The sequence below is a fragment of the Gasterosteus aculeatus genome, chromosome 17 (assembly GCF_964276395.1).
Source record: "Gasterosteus aculeatus chromosome 17, fGasAcu3.hap1.1, whole genome shotgun sequence".
In the NCBI taxonomy this organism is placed as follows: Eukaryota; Metazoa; Chordata; class Actinopteri; order Perciformes; family Gasterosteidae; genus Gasterosteus; species Gasterosteus aculeatus.
In genome coordinates this window covers 4,093,893-4,114,623 of record NC_135705.1, presented here as the reverse complement: position 1 = coordinate 4,114,623, position 20,731 = coordinate 4,093,893, and the positions used below count along the sequence as shown (strand labels likewise).

The following is a 20,731-nucleotide window of genomic DNA, read 5'->3' as shown; positions in this document are numbered from 1 at the left end:
AGGATCCTACTATAAGATTATCTGACGCCAAATTCAAACAAAACCTGCCCGAACAGTATGAGACGTCTTAACCTAAAGGTCGAACATGCTACAGGAGGTTGACGACATTGGTCACGCCCCTGCCATCCCTCACCCCCAACAAGCTCATGTCCTCTTCCATCACTGACATCATCCACAGCTGTGCACTGCTCCATCCCCTCCCTCCTCTCCCAGCAGATGGGGAAAGCCATTTGCTTGACGTGCTGTGAGCGTTTGGCCGATTCGATGCAGCCGTATGACTCATACGTACCTCTTGTCTCGACCTCCCCTCTCTGTCTATCGCTCTCTCTCTCTCTCCCCCCTCCTCTGTGTCTTCCTCTAAAGGCTAATCTGGTAGCAGCGTTTGAACAGAGTTTGGCGCTGATGACGGCACGTCTGGAGACCCTGTCGGTCTGCTCGGATCAAAAGGTATTAGTCCCAACAGCTGTTAAACCCACTGAGACATTTGTGACGGTTTACATTTTATTGATGTAAGAAGGAAAAGCAATTGTGTTCGTACATCCTTCACAAATACACGAAACCTTTGGTCCAATAATCATTCAACTGCTTTGTATTAGATTCACAGTTGTCCTGGCAACTTGCTTGCTTTTTTTCTAATGCAGAATTTCCACAATGCTCATAGTCACTCGACACATATTGTAGCTGAAAGCTTTATTCCAAATATTTAACTTTAGTCAGGTTAATCCCATTCACATTTTAAATCTCATTTACACAAGCACCAAAATAAACAGAGATACAGTATATACTTAACAAACTAAACAGCAAACACAGCTTAAAGATTTTCACAGAAAGCAGCCAGCAGAAAAACACCAAGTGCATCCATAATATGTTCCTTCTTCAGGACTCTGAGCTCACCGAGCTGAAGGATACCATCGAGGTCCTGAGGGTCAAAAACACAGAGGCCCAAGAAATCATTCACGGGGCCCTCGCCGCCCCGGAAATGGAACCTCCAGGTACAGAACATTTTGTGGATGTACAAAAAGCTCCAAACGCCAGCAAAGGGAGGAATTTCAAAAGCTTCCGTCTCACCAACGAACGTCTCTCTCTGTTTGTCCTGGTGTTCAGCACCGCAGATCAATCGGCAGAACTCGTCTGAAAGCATCTCCAGCCTCACCAGCAACACCAGCCACTCGAGTATGGGCAGCCTGAAGGAGCAGGAGGCCAAGAAGAAGAAGAAGAAGAGCTGGGTGAGAACACAGAGGCACAACTCTGTTGGGGGTGTCAGAGTTTTGTCAGTGTTGACGTTATCAAACGTGAGTGGAACCGCTCAACGTGTTTGTAGCTGATCGGGTAAACACAGAAAAGAACGGTTCTACCTGGACATTTGATGGTGGGGGACGATACGCCTGTTTATGAAAATAACACGCTCTTAGCTGCTAGCTAACGTGCACCATTAAGCTCAAAATGGCTGACTTTCTATTTGGTTTGGAAATATTTTTTTGTAGTTCATGAAGAACAGAGGTTCTTCGGGTTCTTTAAAGAACCAGAAAGGTTGTGGTTTGTGGGCACTAGTGGGTTCTTTAAACTGCTTCCTTAAATAACCCTGGTCTGGAAGGTTCTTACTGGAACCTAAAATGGTTCTTCTATGGCGTCACTCTGAAGAACCATTTCCCGATCAAGGTGCACCTCATGAATGTCATTCATCAAACTTCAAACTTATTCAGCCTCAAAGGATCTTTGTCACATGTTCATACCGAACAATAAGGGCAATACATGTTGCTAAAAAGGCTTTTTTTAAATGAATAATACTAATTTAACATAAATAAATAATAAACCAAACATTTATACAATAACATAATGGGTTTTAGAAGTTCTACACATTTACATACATACATACATTATAGTGGATAAGGGAAAGATAGAAATGAATCAATCCCGGCTCTCGTTTTATTCCTGCATGTGTGTCTCTCTCGTCCTATCTGGTTCCAAGTCTGTTATTAAGTATGACTCTGGTCTCTCCCTCATGCTGCCCTGCTTTTTATTTTAGGTCTTTGAGGTGAGTGAGTGACAGTAAATATGAACCCATTCCCCTTCTCCAGCCTGCATGCACGCTATGAGTCATACTTGTGAAACCTTTGGAAACTCTTGTCTGCCTCTTTTTAAACTTAATAATCACTTGAATTTGATCATATTAAACTTTTTTTTTTTATACAACATTACAGAATCATGGTTTGTGTACTTTATCTCAAAGCATAACTGATGGAGAGGACAACTCATAAATGCAGTTCACACCATTGTTTGTCAGTTGAATTACACTCTGTTGTAGATTTTCTATCGTTGATCTCCGCCACACGTCTCTTTCTTGTACAGTTACGCAGCTCCTTCAACAAGGCCTTCAGTAAGAAGGGCTCCAAGCAGTCTGGGCCGTATGCTGACATTGAGGAAATATCCACGCCAGAATCCTCTGCACCGTCCTCCCCTAAAGTCCACCACGTCGGGAACAACCGCCCACTGTCGATGAAGTCCTCGACCTCATCCTCCGGGTAAAGCTCCCCCTGGAATAATCTATTAAACGGTCCAACAGCACATAGGGATGCATTCGATGTCATTGTCGAAAAGTATGTTAATAATTCATATTTGGCAAATTATTAATATCATTATTATTTTAGTGTGAGAATGCTGCAGGAAAATCTTTTATTTTTCCATGCTGTCATTTCCATAATGCTGTCAGACATTTAACACACACCCGCAGTCTGAGGCTGTGGTTCATCTTTAACCGCAGCCTTCTGCAGCTGTATCCCTCATTTGTTTGACCAATTTCAAAAAATGTCTCTTAGACACAAACGCATGTGAAAACAGGATCTCTGGTTGAGAATGACCAAAGTTATTCTTTAATTCCACATGTGAAATATCCTCCTTGCCGCTTGCCTCACATCTCTGGCTTATTTGAACGGATGATCTGCAGACTGTGTGACGGACTGGAGGTGGGGGACGATAAGGTGGTAACAGAACTGCGCTCAGAGCTTTGGGAGAAGGAGCGCAAACTGACCGACGTGCGCCTGGAGGCTCTGAGCTCCGCCCATCAGCTGGAGCAGCTGCAGGACGCCATGACCAACATGCAGGTACGAGTGATATGTTTCCTTTGATGTTTGATGTTATTTTTCCCCTTCGGAAAAATGTCGTCCCTCTAAACTCGGCTTGCCTTCACTCTGCAAATATGTAGGTCAAAGAAAAGTTTGCGTAAGGAGTAGTTTTGTGCTGCTTTTTTTGTTGGTGATGTTAAATATCATTTTTCCACCACATACGCCCCTTTATATTCAGAAAAAAAATCCTTCCTACTGGAGTTGTGCTGTATAATGGAGGGATGGTTCCTCACTGCTGTGCCTTTTGTCGGTAGTCGACGGTGGAGAACCTGAAGGCCGAGAACGACCATCTGAAGATAGGCGGCCTGTCTCCGTGTCCGTCCCCTGGACCCTCCAGCTCCGCGTCCCAGTCCTCAGGCCTGACCGCTCTGGGAAGCTCATCGCCTCGGCAGTCCGTAGCGATGCCCAAGAGCTACAGCAGAGGGCCGAGTGAGGGGAGCAGCTCCGGTACGCTTCAGGCGCTGCAATGCTGACAATGTGTCAGAATGGTGTCACCAGTGTGAAAGACTTATAGTGCTCATAGCACTCGGATTAAATGTTACGGACACACAGGGGATTTATAATATATTGACTTTGATTAATGTGGTCGTGAACCTACAGCGAGAATAGCAAGTACGTAGATGTGAAGTTATCAGAGTGCTATTTTAGAAACACACTGGCCCACTAATTGTATTATACTTTATGTTCAAATGTCTAATACAAGCATTTTGATTTCATACTGTTACTCAGATGTAGTTTACATTTGAATAAAGAAGAGACACTTCTTGCCTTATAAATCAACTCATCTATCTACTGTCCATGTGCATCTACGAGCAATTTCACAATAAAAAAAAAAATATATTATTATTCTGCACTTTCTGTCAAGTTACGGCAATAAAATGTCAAATTATATTACTTAAAATATAGTGCACTCCTTGTGCTTGTAAGGTCAGGTACCCATTCTGCGTCGTCCTTCAGCTTGTTTTGTCTTCCCTTCACAGTTTACTAATTTGCACAAAAAATGACTAATATAAAAGCAATATCCTTGTAATATTACATATTTTTTCTTTAACTTGTGTCACAGATACTTTCTTTTTGTTTTCCTCTCCTCAGCAGACGTCTTCTTTGCCGACTCTCTCAGTCTTTCCTCCCAGAGGGACGAGCACCGTGTTCGGGTGGTGATTTGCGTCGCGGATTTACACGTCTTCAAAGACGTAAGCGCGTTTGACGTTCGTCACCTTGCCTCCTTCCGGCCGACTAAACGTGGTTTTCCGAATCTACGTCACACGTCTCATCTGTTCGCCTCACTTTCACGTTGACAGGAGGTCAAACAGAAGGATTTCTTCGTCGGCACCGTCAGGGTGAACGGCAGGATGGACTGGCCCATGCTGGACTCTGCAGTAAGCCAAGCTTTCAAGGTGAGTCCCCTTCTTTTGACAACTTTCAACACTGCGAGGTGTCCTAGGACTGCATGTGCCGTCTGCGTCCAGCACGTCTCAGCTGTTAAATTAAATTTAGCACGCTGTCGCGTCCTCAACTGCCCACTGGTGGAAACTAAGATGCCTCTCACAAGCGTCGGGTAGTTAGCTCGCTGTGAAACCCAACGTAATCACCTCTCTTTTTTCCAGGTGTACATCGCCAAGGTGGACCCCACGTCAAGTCTGGGCCTGTCCACAGAGTCCATCTACAGCTACAGTATGGGCCACATCAAGAGAGTGCTGGGAGGAGAATCTCCGGAGACGCAGCCGTCTCGCTGCATGTCCCGAGGCCCCAGTAGCATCACAGTGGCCCTCAAAGGTCTGTGGAGAAATGTGGTGTGTGAAAGCTACACAGAGCAAGACACACAAGCGAAAAGGTGGACAAAAGAAAGACACAAACATACTAGAAAAATAGATACAAGAGTGAAAGGTGAACACACAAAGAGTGAGAGGTTACAATCTTAGTGGAGGGAAAAAAAAGCGGGGAGATGCGTAATGCTGATGGATGAGAGTATGAATCCAGTTAGTCTTCTGCTAATGGTGTCTCGGCTGGAATCCAGAGGGCAGGAATTTAAATTCTAAGAGCGGGGGAGGCTGTCACATACGAGGACAGACGTTTATTTCTCTGCTGAGTGCCAACACTTTTGTTTGCTCTATTTATAGCGGCAACTAAATGGAAGGATGAAATAGTGACGACTTCAGAGATCTGTCAAAACCTGGAGTTTGGCCCTTTTTTTTTAACTCCAGTTCAAGCAGAATTTGGGCTGATGAAATAAACATGCTAAAGTGTTTGGCCTGTTTGGAGTCGGTCCGGCTTCCATTTTCAAACGTCCCATCTTCTCCATTCGTGCACCACGAATCTTTTCATCAAAGCTTGTGTCCTCACACACGCGATACGTTTAGGGATACCTAATCAGGTTTCTCGTGTCAACCACATTAGCTGTTGTGAAGTGTATATCTGAGGAGTTTAACCGTCTAATCCAAGTCTCAGCTCGTTCTAAATCCTCATGCCTGTCGGTTTATCGCGCTGAATTGGAACTTTTCCGTCTCCATTGCTGTTTGGCTCCGATTTGGCTCATATTTCTTTGATTTGATCAAATTGTACTTACAGGCTTGACCTTCCCATCACTAGTACAGCTTTGCGTGACGTCTATATTTGTATTGTATTTCATACAGTTTCATGGTGGGCGTTGCACATATGCACAGCCCATCAGTGACTCTGAACCAGAGCTGTTAATGAGTAGTTGATGGACCTTTTGCAGGAAGGAATGCAGGGAGCGAAGTAGAGCAACAGTCCTGACAGGACTCTGGGTAACATGATCCCAGCCCAGCAAAGCCCAGCTGGTCAACGGGCCTCAGACACATGGGCCCCTTGGATGCTAAGGCGGAGCGTTAGACTCCTTCGGGCTGGTGGAGGGCCGGGGGGGGGGGGGGCCACACAGACTTGATGCAGTTATTTTGAGAGCATAATGCTCAAACTCCATGTTGCTTTTAAAGGACATGCAAGGAGACGTGAATCTGTTTGCACAACATCTGACCCAAGCTCCTCGGATTTCTATTGTAGAGTCTTTTTGGTTTCTACATTATCCTGATAAAAAAGTATATCTAATGTCTCCACGGCAGCATGGAGACCGATAAGCCGGGCGGGTAGCTCTAAGTGCGAATAACCAGCAGTGCTGACAGATATTACCTTTGGGCAGCCAAAGCGTGGGCGCTAAATCTCTGCAACAATGCCGCCGGTCGGGACGCGTTGACCTTTGACAATCAATACAAATATCAAGAATCCCACTTGGGTTCATGCCCAATCAACACGGTCCGTTCTCTCTCGTCTGCACTGCGTTCAGGTTTGAAGGAGAAGTGTGTGGACAGCCTGGTATTCGAAACGCTCATTCCTAAACCCATGATGCAACACTACATCAGTTTGCTGCTCAAACACCGCCGGCTCATCCTGTCCGGACCGAGCGGAACGGGGAAGAGCTACCTCGCTTCCCGGCTGGCCGAGTACCTGGTGGACCGAAGCGCCCGCGAGGTCACCGACGGCATCGTGGTCACTTTCAACATGCACCGCCAGTCATGCAAGGTGACAGAAGGAGGACGACTCGTATGTTGCGGTTCACCAGCGGGTTGTTCTGATCCCCCGTCATCCCCGTTTCTCTCTATTTTTCCCTTTTTTTTTCTCTCCACAGGATCTGCAGCTTTATCTTTCCAACCTGGCCAATCAAATCGATCGGGAAAGCAGCACGTCGGAAATACCGCTTGTCGTTATTCTGGATGATATTCACGGGCCTGCTTCCATCAGCGAACTGGTCAATGGTGCTCTCACGTGCAAATATCACAAATGGTAAGCTCCACGTGCACGGACCGAGTATTCATGTGATGGTTAACCTGACCGTAACTGTGAAATCGTTCTCGTTACTCAGTCCTTACATCATTGGGACGAGCAATCAGCCTGTGAAGATGATCGCGAACCACGGCCTCCATCTCAGCTTCAGGTTGGTCAAAGGAACGGTCGGGGAAGGACTGTCTTTAATGTTCTGGTTGATTGTGTCCTAATTATATTGAAGTTAGATTGGAAGCCCCTATGTGAAGAGATTATTCAACCAACTTGTTTCCCCACTGCTGAAAATAGTAAAAATCATACAGTTTTCCCCTTAAAAAGCAAAAACCCAAATAAATTGTTGGACCCAACAATCAAAACGACATTCAACCATATCAAATATATTACGACAGGCTGTTTTAGTGATGCTGTCACATTGATGAAGGGAGAGGATATAGCACACGAAATGGAACGAGACCAAAATAAGAACTTGCTGATGTATTTCAATATGATTTCTTGCTTGTTCCTTTCACCGTTTTAGAATGGTGACCTTCTCCAACAATGTGGAGCCGGCCAACGGCTTCCTGGTGCGGTACCTGCACCGGAAGCTGATGGAGTCGGAGGACGAGAGAAGCCTGACCAACGAGGACCTGATCAGGGTGCTGGACTGGGTGCCCAAACTGTGGTATCATCTGCATGCCTTCCTGGAGAAGCACAGCACGTCGGACTTCCTCATCGGTATGAGTCCCTCTCATATCAGGACGGGGCGTGACCTCGAGAAAGCTGCTTTTTTTTTCCATTTCGGATGGAATATTGAGAACTTTATTTGTGTGAATGTGCTCTTCCTTCCCCTCCTCAGGCCCCTGCTTTTTCCTGTCCTGTCCAGTCACGGTGGACGAGTTTCGATCGTGGTTCATTGACCTTTGGAACCACTCTATCATTCCTTACCTGCAAGAGGGGGCCAAGGACGGCATCAAGGTGACAAAACGCAGCCAACAAATCCAGTTCACGGTCTTTAGCTGTTACGAGGTTCTTCTTTAAGGACTGCTGCAGGTTTCCCCCTTTCCCAGGAAATATTGGGCTCTAATTTTACCGTCCTGGTATGTTGTGACACTTCAGGTCCACGGCCAGAAGGCGGTGTGGGAGGACCCGGTGGAGTGGGTGCGGGGCACCCTGCCCTGGCCTTCTGCCCAGCAGGACCAGGCAAAGCTGTTCCACTTGCCTCCCCCCAGCATTGGCTCCAGCAGCCCCGGTCAACTCTGCGATGAGAGGCCCCACAAGGAGACGCCACCCAGCTCCATGGATTCTGATCCTCTGGTGAGAAGGCCCGCTTTGTGAAAAACGGGACGGATCGTTGTGGGAAGGCCGATTTCTCAAACCTCTCTCCTTTGTTATAGATGGCGATGCTTTTGAAACTTCAAGAGGCTGCAAATTACATTGAATCCCCAGACAAAGAGGAGCCTGGCCTGCCTAATCTTTGAACACAAAGCTCACAACTAACAGTTAGCACTTCAACCTTCATGTTTTGTGTCCGTTGTGATGATGCGGTACTCGTTCAGGAACAAGTTACCCAAAAAGAATTTAATATTTGGTGATTTCAACCTCACGTAGTAAGTTAGGAGTAAAACTAGATCATACTTACGAACCAAAAAAATCTGTATTTTCAAAAGACTATAATCTCTTACTTTACTATATATTTGACTGGATGACATTCACTCTGGTTCAGATTGTTTTACCACCACGTTGGCGATCACGGTCGTCTCAGATTGGTGCTAAAAGATCACAAAGAGTCGTCTCAGCACCTCAGACTTCAGGTGACTTCCACAGCACGCGTGCATCATGGGATATGGAGCGCTTACCAACATCAGCTGTTTTTGATGAACTCATTTTGGAAAAAAGTATGACAGCACTGCCGATGCTACTATTTATGGTTCTTTGGTACATATCTACTGTATACGTCTTTCAAGGCCACATCTTATACTTATGCAAGCCTGAACTTTACAACCCGAGCAGGTGAAACATATAAAATGCCTTAAGAACAGACGTAAATGTCACCTCAACTTCAGCAGGGAATACTGGTGCTCTTATCACTATCCCCCCAGCTGTGGCTGTCAGGAGTCAGTTATTTTTTCATTTCTCTGCATTATTTATTCAGATTCATAATCTTTTTTGTTTTTACAATATAAAAAAAATGCTATGATCAATTCTCAGTGTATTTTTTCACATAAGTCCTCGTTACGCTTAGTATGGTTTAATAAGTAAAAAAAGGTTTAACTTGCTGTCATACTCTTTTGCATAAAACAAAACCTATTTATTAGTGATGTGAGTTCATCACTCTGTTGCTGTACAGCTCCATATTTTACAAGTACTTTGTGTACTTTCATGAACTGCTTTATGTTCACCAAGTGTCACTAATGTTGCCGTATATATCAGGTATTAAAAACGTATTACACAGGGACAATAAAGCATAACAAACACCATCTAGACAGATCAAGCAGAGGCTATTTGAATCCTATTCAGATTTTTTTTCTACATATTTACCTAGGAAAGTGTAGCTTTCCCCCCAGATTCAGAGTAGCTACTGTATATATTATGTAAATGCAATCAGGCTACATCAGTTATTTCATCAATATTAGTTGGTGCAAATATCTAATATAATAAACCAAATACTGTACTTTAATCACGCATATTGACATGTCATGTTAGAGGTTTAAGTTCAACAATGAATGTATAGAAGAACAACCATTTAACAGTACAAATCATTTAGTTGGTGCATTTAAAGAAGTCCTTGATCACAAAGCTCGGATGCATAACACTTTAAGTCTTACTTTAAAGCTATCTACTGTACGTACGCCCATTCTTATATACAACACTGCAGCAACAGACTAAAACAGAGAAAGGTCTCATTCTCATCCTTATTATCATCATTTAGGTGCTTCTGGTGCTCCGGTGCTGATTAAAGATCACATAGCCTTTCAGGTTAGAGTGTTGCGTCATACAGTAGAACCTTCTGAAGCTAAAGTAATGTGAACTGGATCTGGATGCTATTTTGCAGTGTAGTCATGTCAACCATTGAATGGGCCGTGATAACATACGGTAGTCATATTCCAGTACAAGACTCAACACTTTGGGTACAAGACTGTAACAACGTTTTCATGGAGAGAGGTTTGTTTTCCGAAGAATGATTAAAAAGCAAAAGATGTAAACACCTTTTTGTGTAGATTTTTGTAAAGACGGCCGAATGGAGTAAGTGGCATGTGGTCAAAAAAAACAACAATCTGTCCTTCCCAAACTGTGTCATTGTTTAGGTACTCAGACAACACGTCACATGTACATAAACCATGCAATGAATGTCACACCACTTTTTGTGATACGAAAGTCCAATTTGAAATGCTGAGCTGCTAGTTGCTTCGTTACTGCACTGTTTTCCTGAGGCTGACAACAACACTTCAAGCTTATCTGCAGCTCTGATTGGGCATCTGTTTACTACAACAACAACAACAACAAAAAAGAAGATTCAAAGACCTCGAAGAGCAAAAAGATTCAAAATGGCCTATGACTGTCACGCCGGTCACATGCCAACGGAGAATAACGTCAGTTATTGTAAATATTTCAGGTATTGGACTACCAACCCTGGTCTGTCTCTGCAGGTTAACTAAAGCCATCAGCTCGAGCTCCTCATCTCATTCACTGGTCGTCGTGCCTGTTGCGCGGTAGTAGCTGTGATTTGTGTTTGCTTACTAGTGAATCGGGACTATGCAGCAACTTCTACTGGTGTCGGCACGCATAAAATGCCTGATTGTCGTGAGCAAACGCAGCGTGTTTTCAACTGGTCTGTCTTCGACTTCTTGATTTGGCCTAAATTGCACTTACAGGACAAAAGTGTGTGTGCTTGTTTTTTTTCCGCAGGTGGTACTGAGCCTTGAAGAGAGGAGGCTTTGTTTGCCGTCGGGTTACAAACAGGGTTTATCGATGTTGTTAGAAAGACGACGTAGTGAGAAATGAAGCAGTTCGGAAGAATCAGCACGTCATCGGTGAACTCCACGTCGAATCGAAGCAGATAACGAGATTAAGCTGATCTCTTTAGGCCAATACAGGTTGCTGAATAGTCATATTTCTGAGAACCTTGTTGTGGACAATACTGAGATTTCAAAAAAATGTTATGCGGTATATAATGTCACTGACGTACAAATGTTAAGGGTTTCTAAGTGTTGTGAATGCATGTAAAATTGCTGTGTGACCAGACGGAAAAAAAAGGTTAACAATAGTGTATTGTTTAGGAAAATCATTCCAGATGATGTTTTCCTTTTTAATACTCAAAATATTTGATATTTCATTTCTGTCTTTTCTAAAGAAACCTTTGTAAAACTTAATTTCTCTATTTTGTACAGGACATCATTGTAAAGGTTGTAAATAGGTCAGCATTCTGGATGCGGCAACAATCATTAAGGAGGGGAAACCAAGAAATCATCCTTGACAGAAAAAGGGTATTTCTTCAGAGTTGGGTCCAGTTTATGGATAAGGCATGTTTCTGAAGGCTTTCATCCACCTATCACTGGTTGTTGGAATCAATAAAATACATGTTATATTTATTCATGCGTCAGTTTTATATTTATATGTTATCTATGATAGATAGTTTTGAAATTACCATCTGCTTTAGGAATCATGAATACATAATATAATATGACTGAATATATGTTATACATTTGTATATATGGATTTAATATTTATGATAACGGAATGATAATTCAGAGATACGCAGAAGAAGCGCGATGGAAATGTGAATCCATCTATATATATAATTTAATTAGGCCCTTGTTTTGGAGTAGTTAATGATGCTGGTGAGTGAGACAAACAGACATGGGGGTCTGACTCAGACCTGGTGCCCGGTGTCTGTTACATGGAATCCATTGGGGGGGGTGGGGGGGGCGGCGCCTCGACCTGCTCGGCCCTATATAAAGCAGCTCCCTCCGCTGGAACGATGGCATTGGATCCAGTTTCAAGGGACTTCGTCGACGTTGGGAATTAGCTGCAACCGCCAACATGCCGTCCAAGCCTGCCCCGATCAAGAAGGCGGCAAAGAAAGAACCCGCCAAGAAGGAGGAGGCGGCGGCGGCGGCTCCGGAGCCGGCTGCCGCGGCCCCCGCCGAGCCCGAAGCTGCCCCCGCCGCGGCCGTGGCCGAGGCTGCACCTGCCGAGGTGGCCCCCGCGGAGGGAGAGGCCCCTGCTGCGCCGCCAGCCGAGGAAGCCAAACCAGATGGTAATGCCGCGAGTTACCGATTATTAAGCACACCTGCATTTTTTTTCCTCCAGCGGATGATACTTGGATTAGTTTTTTTAAGTTGTTCATGGTAAGCACGTGGTAACCTTTACGCACACCCGCGCCGTGCGTAAAGGTGCCGTTGGTGAGGAATAGCAGTCCCAGGGACACAACACGGAACATGCATTGTGACTGCATGAAACCGCGTGCTTGGACTCTCACGACCTGTTTGCTGCAAGCTTCTGGAAATCAAAAGCATGATTTTGAAATCAATCAAATCATCAAATCGTACCATTAAACCCACCCCCACATCGAACGTTAAGCAAGTTGTGAAGCATATGGTCAGTGTGTACTGGTTTAATGTGCGATAAATAACGCATATAAACAACATCTGTTTCATTTAGAAGTGTAATTACTCCCTCTAACATTTAAAATATTACATCTGCATCAGCTGCTCCCACTGATAAAGGTGGAATGATACCCAGAGAGGAGTCTCAGTTATTGCTTAGTCCCATTTTTTATTTAAATAGACTTAACCTCTTATATACACCATTTTGAAAATGTTGCGTGTTCAAAATGTTATGTGTCAAACCTTCTAACCTTTAATATCAGCTTCTGCGCCTACAAAAGAACCTCCTGTTGCCTCCAGCCGAGGCCCCCCGCTGATGAGTATATTAACAGAGTATTAACATACATAATACATCGTGAACCTCCCACGCTCAAAGATGTACTCACTAATAGCAAATGCTAATATCTTCTAACCTCTTAACACCAGCCGCTGCCGAGGCCCCGCAGATGTTAAAACAGCAGTATCGAGTCCTCCATCCGTCTTCTGACACGAGTTTGCCTCGTGCTTCTTTTCACGCTTATATCCAATGCCGATGCCTCTGGACTGGCCACCTTGTATTTCAGTTTAATTCAATGTCAAACAGTCCCCCTCCTGCAGTAAAGATCACTTCACTAACCTGTAACGGTAACCTCTAACCTCTAGCCGCTGCCGGGCCCCCGCCGATGGTAAAGAAATCACATGAGCCACGTCAGAAACCTTCCTGAACCCGGTTCTTTGCCGCTCACGTTAAAGCTAACGACACTGAATGACACGCACGCACACACACACACACAGAAACTCACGTTATTGTCTGTCAGAACATGTCCCACCTGCTTAACGCACTAATAATTAATATCTAACGTTCAGTAACAGCTCCTGCCGCCACCGGGGATGGCGCTCCCGCTGCTGACTCTGAGGCACCTGCGGGTAAAACAGAACATGTTCCTGGTCTACTGACATCGGAGATGATTAAACAGCCTTTATGTCAGGATTTTAGAGCCGAGACGTACATAGCTGGATTGTATTTGATGCTGTGGCTCCGCTCTGCTCGTTATACGCTGCTAATAATTATGAAAATGCCTATTTGACGTCAGCTGAAGGCGCTGAAGCCGCCGAAGCGCCTGCACCAGAAGAGCCTGCACCTCCACCGCCTCCACCCAAAGGTAAAGGTCTCTTCTGAACGGACACCGCTACTTGCATCACTTTTGTCTTCTTTTTCGTTTTTTTTTACTACACTGACAATAAAAAGATCTGCCCTCAACTGTTTTCTGATTGAAACGTTTCTTGTGGCGTCCGCAGAGCCCACGAGTGTCCCGCTGGATCTGTTTGTCCAGGATAAGAATGACACTTCGGTTTCTATCATTTGGAGCCAGCCGGAGGTCGTGGGAGCCTCCGGTCTTGACGGATACACCATTGAAGTGTGCAAGGATGGAAGTAAGCCCATGCACTGTGCAAAAGGAGTCAATTCTGTGTGTTCATCCGTACACCTCTATTAACTTTAATTACCCCTCCGCTGTTAAGTAGATGCAGCTCTTGCAATACGCCCAGCAGCGTGTGAAATTGCTGTTTTCCAGCAATGCGGGTCAGTCATATGGGTTGCAGCTGTCCCCCGAGTGTCAGTGCGTTATGTCACGAGCTACCCAACTTCTCCCTACAAGGAAGGAGGCATTTCTCCGCTGTGGTCCGGCTGGAGGTCCTGCTTTTAGACTCACTGCCCTAAGCTCGTTTCAGCAGTAGGAGCGACGGAGGCTCGGTTTAGCAGAGCTGGGCGAGCTGTGAACCCGCAGAACATCCATTCCACCGTCTAATTCTGCAATAATGCCCACGTGTGACAAACCCAATCACTGTTTCCTGCACGAGGCCTCGCAACGAGCCGTTGTAGTGTGTTCATTCAGTCTGCAGTCTTTATCGTCACAGGCCTCATCCTTCTTTATTTTGTTCATCTCTGTGTGATCTCCTGCAGCCGAGGACTGGAAGGCCGCCAACGAGGAGCTGCAGAAATCCTGCCGCTACATTATCAAGAACTTGACCACCGGCGAGCGCCTGAAGATCCGCGTGGTGGCCGTGAACGCCGGCGGCCGCAGCCCGCCCGCCGCCCTGCCGGAGGCCGTCCTGGTGAAGGAGGTCGCCGGTAGGAAGCCTTTAGGAATCTGTCCCAAACATCATCACCCGTTTACTCAATTGAGTATTTTCTGCACGAGAACTACTTGAGTTACCAGCTGGTTGGTGCACCACTTTGTCACAAAAAAAAAAAGAAGCAGATGCAGCGTGGAACGTGAAGTGTCACAGCGGCTGAAAGATGCATCAAGTAGATGATACCTCAGCACCTCCTTTAAGCAGGAACACGAGGGAAACCGTGGCAGAGATGGTACACAGACCAAAATTAAGATAAACCAGAACATTTTAAAATATGTGCACAAATACACATGTGTCCGGATCTTAACCTCTGCATGGGAGCGTTTATTTAAAAATTGCAAACTAAATCCATCCGTAAAGTTAAATTCACATGGGAGAAGCTATTTGACTCATGTTTATTAGAACCATTTATTACAGGGGGGGGGGGGGGGGGGGTTGCAAAGTGCACAGGTCAAACTGAAGCAGCTTTCCCAGCTGTCCGTGTCCCGTTGGCACATACCTGCCGAGCCAACGCCGTCAAAGCGTGACCTCCTCGCGCTGGTCCACCTCACCGCAGCGCGATAACTACACGCCCGTTAAGTCGATGGGTTTTTACAGCGTTACGTGTGCGCCGTAAATGTAGAGTGATTCCTGCTAAAATGATGACTGCACCCCGAAGGCTTTATAAAAGAGGAGCCGCGTTACTCCGGCTCACTCGCAAATCATCGTTACGCCAAATGTGGGGGGCGAAGAGGGAGGCACGGCCACCCGATCCCGGCCCGGACCAGCAGTATTTCAATTGGTCCATGTTAACGGCCGTGTTTTCCATAGCGGGCGCTCCACCACATATAGAAACAACTCATGAATGGTTTCCAAAAAAACATTCCAGTGGGTTGTCGGGGTCGGCGGATTTGGAGCTTACCTCTCAGTTGACACCCAAATCTCATGACACCACCAGAGATTCAGTGTTTATTCTGAAACACGCCGCGGACTTCACAGGGAGAACGTCCATTGGGCCTCATGCGCTCCCAACGAAGTGATAAGACGCTTACCATGTTCTGGTAAATAGATGCACGTTCACTTTTTCCTTCCGCTTTCTCACACCGGATGAGTTTCTCCTACCTGCGTAATGTGTCTTTGATTTGGGCGCTTTGTGACGACAGCGGGAGTAACCGAAGCTCACGAGGGGAGGTGATATTCTGCAGGACGCTTTCTTTTTTTAGAGTCCTGACAAATGTCGCTGCTCTGCGCTCAGCAGGTGGTGCTTCCAACCACATCTTTTTCACCAATCACCCTTCGGCGAGGGGCTCGGGTATCATTTCAAACGTCACAGTTGCCAACCGTCTGTGTGATAGAAGGAAGCTTTAATGAGCCACCGGGGTTTTAGCTTGCAATATTATCACACTTCTTTAAATTGAAAGTGATTTAAAAATTCCTGCATGCAGACACATCCCCTTCCTCGCCAATGCCCTGCGTTATCGCATCTCAATACAACCCAATGAGGCAATTGTGAGAGTCGGCTTACACAAAATTAATAAAGAATGGTTTAGAGTACCACTAACATTGCATTTCTGAGTTTGATTGAATGCTATTAAGGTATTATAACATAATATAACATGTGTGGACAAGCGTCTGAACGCACACACCTCCAGTCGTGCTTTCTATAGATTCCCACGCTTAAACACAATGTGCAGCTATTTAGCTTTAATGTAATCTACACAAAGCCCCACCAGGATCTGTGTCTGTAGACGGATATAAAGCGGCGGGATAAAGGACTTACTTTTACGAGCAGTTAAAGCGCGGACCCACCTTGGTGGCACCAGTGAGGACTCCCTGGCTCACACGGACTTAGTTCAGCCCGGCAGGCTTATGGATTTGCTTCAAGATTTGCGGGTTCACAAAAACAAATGAAATCTTCTTTTTTTTTGTTCACTCAAAAAATGAAGTCTTAACCGATCACTGATACTTAAACAACCATTGGGGTTGTTTTTCTCTCCAGATCGTCCCAAGGTCCGCCTGCCACGTTACCTGAGGCAGAGATACGTCGCCAACGTCGGAGACAAGATCAACCTGACCATCCCCTTCACGGTCAGGCAGAAGACCACCGCGGCGTCCTCTGAATGCACGATGAGCAGCGATTGCGCAACTGGATTCTTATATATATATATATATATATTTTTTTTTATTTACAGGGCAAACCCAAACCCGCGGTCAGCTGGCTGAAGAACGGAGAGCCGCTGGACAAGAGGGTGAACGTCCGCAGCACCGACAGGGACAGCATCCTGTTCATCCGCACGGCCGAGAGGGCCGACTCCGGAGTGTACGAGATGTGCGTCAAGGTGGAGGACTTTGAGGATAAGGCTTCGCTCATCCTGCAAATTGTTGGTGGGTAAGAAAGGCCAAAGGTGCCGTGTGCAATTGTAAAAAAAAAGAGAAAGAAATAGGCCCACTTCAAAAAAAGTTCAAATAAATGAGAAACGCCACAGCTGTAGTGACCAAAATAAATGTTCTGCCTGCCGTCATGAATCCAAATGTAATGTGCACAGGCTCATGTTTCCTCAACACATGCTTTGTAGCTTTTACTGGCACCGGGTTGTCTCCAGCGTTGATCACACAAATCCAAATTCTGTGCCACAATCTCCAAGGTGACGCCAGCCGGCCGCAGGAAAACACGTCCACCCTGATTGCGATATGATATTGGTCATGAAAATGATGCATTTTTAGTTTATTCATGTGCGCGAAATGTTATTTGCAAGTTACTTATGTGTGAGCACATTCAGATGTCAAACAACTAGCTTTGTCATTTACCAAGATCATGTCATTTTTATTTACTGCCATTTGGCAGTTTTTCCCGCGGTGCACCAGGTGGTCTGACGCCCGTCTACCGCTTCCGTGATTGAAACGGTGTCAGATGTCATTTAAAAAAACGGTTGGTGTAACGCGCGTCGTGGTTTTGTTGTGCTGATCACAGAGCTGCCTGGGCCTCCCGCCAGTGTGAAGATCGTCGACACCTGGGGCTTCAACGCCGCTCTGGAGTGGACTCCGCCCAAAGACAACGGCAACACAGACATCACGGGTTACACGGTCCAGAAGGCCGACAAAAAAACCGGAGTGAGTTTTCAGTCTCGGGGGCGAACTTAAGTCCCAATAAATGGGAAAGTATTTTCGCACCGTAAATCCTCAAAAACCTGCTCCTGCTTTGTGCCCACAGGACTGGTTCACCGTGCTGGATCACTACCACAGAATGAACGCCACCATCTCCGACCTCATCATGGGCAACACCTACAAGTTCAGAGTGTTTTCTGAAAATAAGTGTGGCATAAGCGAGGAGGCCACTGTTGCAAAGGAGGAGGCCCAAATCCTGAAGATAGGTAACTCTCATTTGTCCTTCCCTCAATGATAATCGTGCAATAACACGGGACGTTGTCTGCTGGTAGGCTGATCGGTTCATTCTCAACATTAAGGAAGCGTTTTTGTGGCTAAATAACAAGCCGTGTTTGTCCCTGAGATGAGCAGCTTGGAGCCCAATGGTGAAAAACGTTCGCCCCTCTCCTTCCTCCAGGTATCGACTACAAGCCTCCCGAGTACAAGGAGCGCGATTCCACCGAGGCGCCCAAGTTCACCACCTCTCTGAACGACAGAGCCACCACTGTGGGCTACAGCACCAAGCTGCTGTGCTCCGTCAGGGGAAGCCCAAAAGTACAGTAACAAGAAATGGTCATTTGGGGACACATTTGCACAGCTACCTGTATATCTGCATGACCTTCACCTTGTGAGCCTGCTGACCGAGCGGCCGCGCCGGCTGCAGAACGCTGGCGAACAGTAGATGGTCTCAATCAGGAGGCGGTATTCTTTGCGCCTGAAGCCGAGGAGGAGGAGGGGGCCGTAAGGTGTAACATTTCCCAGTGAGGAGCCAGTAGGTCCTCGGCGTGTCAGTGCCATTAAAACCCCCAAACTAGGCGTCTGCGCTGCTTGTTTGTTTGGTGAGATGACGGTCGTGAAATAAAAAGTGTCCCCTGAACTCTTTTCCGTTTTTGTCCTCTCCGCAGCCCAAGGTGATATGGATGAAGAACCAGATGATCATCGGAGACGACCCCAAGTACAGGCAGATCTGCGTCCAGGGCATCTGCTCCCTGGAGATCCGTAAGCCCGGCAACTATGACGGAGGCGTGTACTCCTGCAAAGCCAAGAACAACCTCGGGGAAGCAACCGTCAGCTGCAAGTTGGAGGTCAAACGTAAGTCAAGGCGGAATATGTAATTCATGCATTTTAAAGTCGGAGCGCTGGCCTCACTTGTGTTTTGAGCTTTGACCTGATAGCTGATTGCCTTCTGTGTTAAACAGAGCCAACGGGCCCAGATGCAGAGAAGAAATAAGTCAACATTCACCGGCTCACAGGTCTGTAAGAAATGTACATGATAAAACAGTGGAATTCTATAATTGTTTCTTCTAGTTGAGTTGCACAGCAAGGTTATAATAGAGAAATGAATGCAGTGAAAGCTCAATAATTAAACTGGACATAGCGGACAGGTTTAAAAGGGTCCTGAGGTGACGCCTGGCTTCTCCGTGACTTACTTTCCTTACATGGAGGGCACTAAACTTGGAAGGAGGGGGGGGGGGGGGGCTCTGCCACAGGAAGAGTGCAAGCGAGCTAGCCCCCCATAAATTGAATCCACAGTGGCTCCCCGTGTATTCGGTTAGAACTTTATCATATTTCATCGACTCAGCAGCAGCCGCCTTTAGCGACACTGCGTTTTATTTTCAGCTTACTGCCGCAACTCCAACGTGGTTTAAACATGTTGCAGCTTTAATCTGTGCAAAGCTGTATTTTTTACTGTACCGGATAAATAATTGCTGAATAATGTTTTTTTTTGTTACACATAAATGCAAAAATATACATTTTCTCTTTGCCAAATGCTCTGCTACACGTTTTTGACGGCCGCAGTACTGAACGCTTTCTAACACCTGTTGTTGTGATTCACTCGTCTGTTGCGATCCCAAATTAGGAGCAGAAGGAATGAGGCCTTTGCGACAGAAGGTACGTGACACTTTTAGCGTTGCTAAAAAAGGTCGGGAACAACAATGAGGAATAAAGATGTTTAAATTATTCCCTGGTCCTTCGCAGGGAGCTGCTGGATTCCTTGGAGAAGATGTATATATGGCCGGTGACCACACTACCAAAGGGTCGCTGCCTGTGACCTCCTGCCGAGTGTCACCCTGTGTTATGATGAACAATTGTTGTCGCTTTTTGCCTTTAATCGTTCTCGACATTATTAAGTCCATATCCATGTCCACGATCGGCCCTTTTCCCAACGATGCTGCCTATGGCAACTAAGTTATTGTCAGTCTAACCGGGCGTACACCAAGACTTCTACAGCAATTCACTGTTTGAAACAGCTACGTGTTTATATCAATAAATAATTCTATTTCTGGTTTGGTTTTTTTTTCCAATACAGTGTGTTCTTCAATCTTCAGTGAAAATAAAGGTGACTAATGTGTGCAAAAGGTTGAGAACTACAAGTTGTACTCATCTTAACAGTCATTATTCCAGATAACTCAATATGTGTACAGTTTTGATAAGAAATTAATAAAATGCGGTAAGAAAGTGTTAATTGTGGATGTAGTTTATCCGGAAGTTCGTGGACTTTGTGTAATTCAATTCACTAATAATCTCCAACAAGTTTCCTGGGAAGAACAATGCAATGATATGCTTAATTAGGAGGAAAATATGGAGATATTTCAACAAAAATAAATGGAAATTATTATTATCAGTCCGAAACATTTTCACCAAGATAGACGATAATAAATAACTATTACAATAAAAAAAAATCTTGGCAGGCTACCATGAATCAGGAAACAACTGTACAATTGATCTCTGGATTGATTAAATCAGTTCTGCTGCTGAAGGGATGAAGCCCGTTTAGCAGCAAAGCAGTAAGAATCTAGAGAGTTCAGCTCCATTCATTTGTCCAGTTTAGATAAGTACAAATGTACTATTCATTATGTTGAAACGCAAGTGCATGCACCCCCGGTATGCCAGGACTTCCAGTATAATAATACCAGTGCTTAATACTGATCCTGATGCTATTTGGACTCTGAATTACCGGCATAGTGATGTAGTTCCCGGATGCCA

General features: G+C 45.5%; 2 protein-coding genes across 12 annotated transcripts in view; both read left to right on the top strand.

Annotated features, from left to right (window-relative positions):
• Positions 1-11,488, top strand: part of nav1b (neuron navigator 1b) — a 54,628-nt gene extending 43,140 nt beyond the window's left edge. For 6 of the 11 annotated variants that reach the window (XM_078092872.1, XM_078092875.1, XM_078092874.1 and 3 more), the window contains 16 exons: positions 364-447; positions 881-992; positions 1,105-1,226; positions 2,350-2,522; positions 2,945-3,101; positions 3,377-3,569; positions 4,215-4,315; positions 4,424-4,519; positions 4,730-4,898; positions 6,424-6,659; positions 6,766-6,920; positions 7,000-7,071; positions 7,438-7,634; positions 7,756-7,874; positions 8,016-8,213; positions 8,294-11,488. In XM_078092872.1, the coding sequence (XP_077948998.1) occupies positions 364-447; positions 881-992; positions 1,105-1,226; positions 2,350-2,522; positions 2,945-3,101; positions 3,377-3,569; positions 4,215-4,315; positions 4,424-4,519; positions 4,730-4,898; positions 6,424-6,659; positions 6,766-6,920; positions 7,000-7,071; positions 7,438-7,634; positions 7,756-7,874; positions 8,016-8,213; positions 8,294-8,377 (2,268 nt within the window). In that variant the 3' untranslated portion in view covers positions 8,378-11,488. Of the gene's footprint in view, positions 1-363; positions 448-880; positions 993-1,104; positions 1,227-2,349; positions 2,523-2,944; positions 3,102-3,376; positions 3,570-4,214; positions 4,316-4,423; positions 4,520-4,729; positions 4,916-6,423; positions 6,660-6,765; positions 6,921-6,999; positions 7,072-7,437; positions 7,635-7,755; positions 7,875-8,015; positions 8,214-8,293 lie in introns of all 11 variants that reach the window. The other 5 variants (XM_078092873.1, XM_078092877.1, XR_013453308.1 and 2 more) reach the window with 4 other exon arrangements.
• A 319-nt stretch (positions 11,489-11,807) lies between these two features.
• mybphb (myosin binding protein Hb) lies at positions 11,808-20,030 on the top strand. Its single transcript, XM_040204580.2, has 13 exons — positions 11,808-12,156; positions 13,579-13,647; positions 13,784-13,918; positions 14,448-14,615; positions 16,599-16,687; positions 16,792-16,984; positions 17,571-17,710; positions 17,811-17,970; positions 18,162-18,298; positions 18,649-18,835; positions 18,943-18,996; positions 19,605-19,636; positions 19,724-20,030. The coding sequence occupies exons 1-11, from the start codon at positions 11,940-11,942 to the stop codon at positions 18,972-18,974; spliced, it is 1,527 nt and encodes a 508-aa protein (XP_040060514.1). The 5' UTR covers positions 11,808-11,939; the 3' UTR covers positions 18,975-18,996; positions 19,605-19,636; positions 19,724-20,030.
• Positions 20,031-20,731: the final 701 nt, after the last annotated feature.

What these genes read in the sequence shown, in the direction of transcription:
- mybphb (XM_040204580.2), top strand. Translation starts at nt 11,940, where the DNA reads ATGCCGTCCAAGCCTGCCCCGATCAAGAAGGCGGCAAAGAAAGAACCC. An exon ending in CGAGGAAGCCAAACCAGATG is followed by an intron (nt 12,157 to 13,578) that starts GTAATGCCGCGA and finishes ATTTGACGTCAG; the next exon opens with CTGAAGGCGCTGAAGCCGCC. An exon ending in CTGCAAGTTGGAGGTCAAAC is followed by an intron (nt 18,836 to 18,942) that starts GTAAGTCAAGGC and finishes TGTGTTAAACAG; the next exon opens with AGCCAACGGGCCCAGATGCA.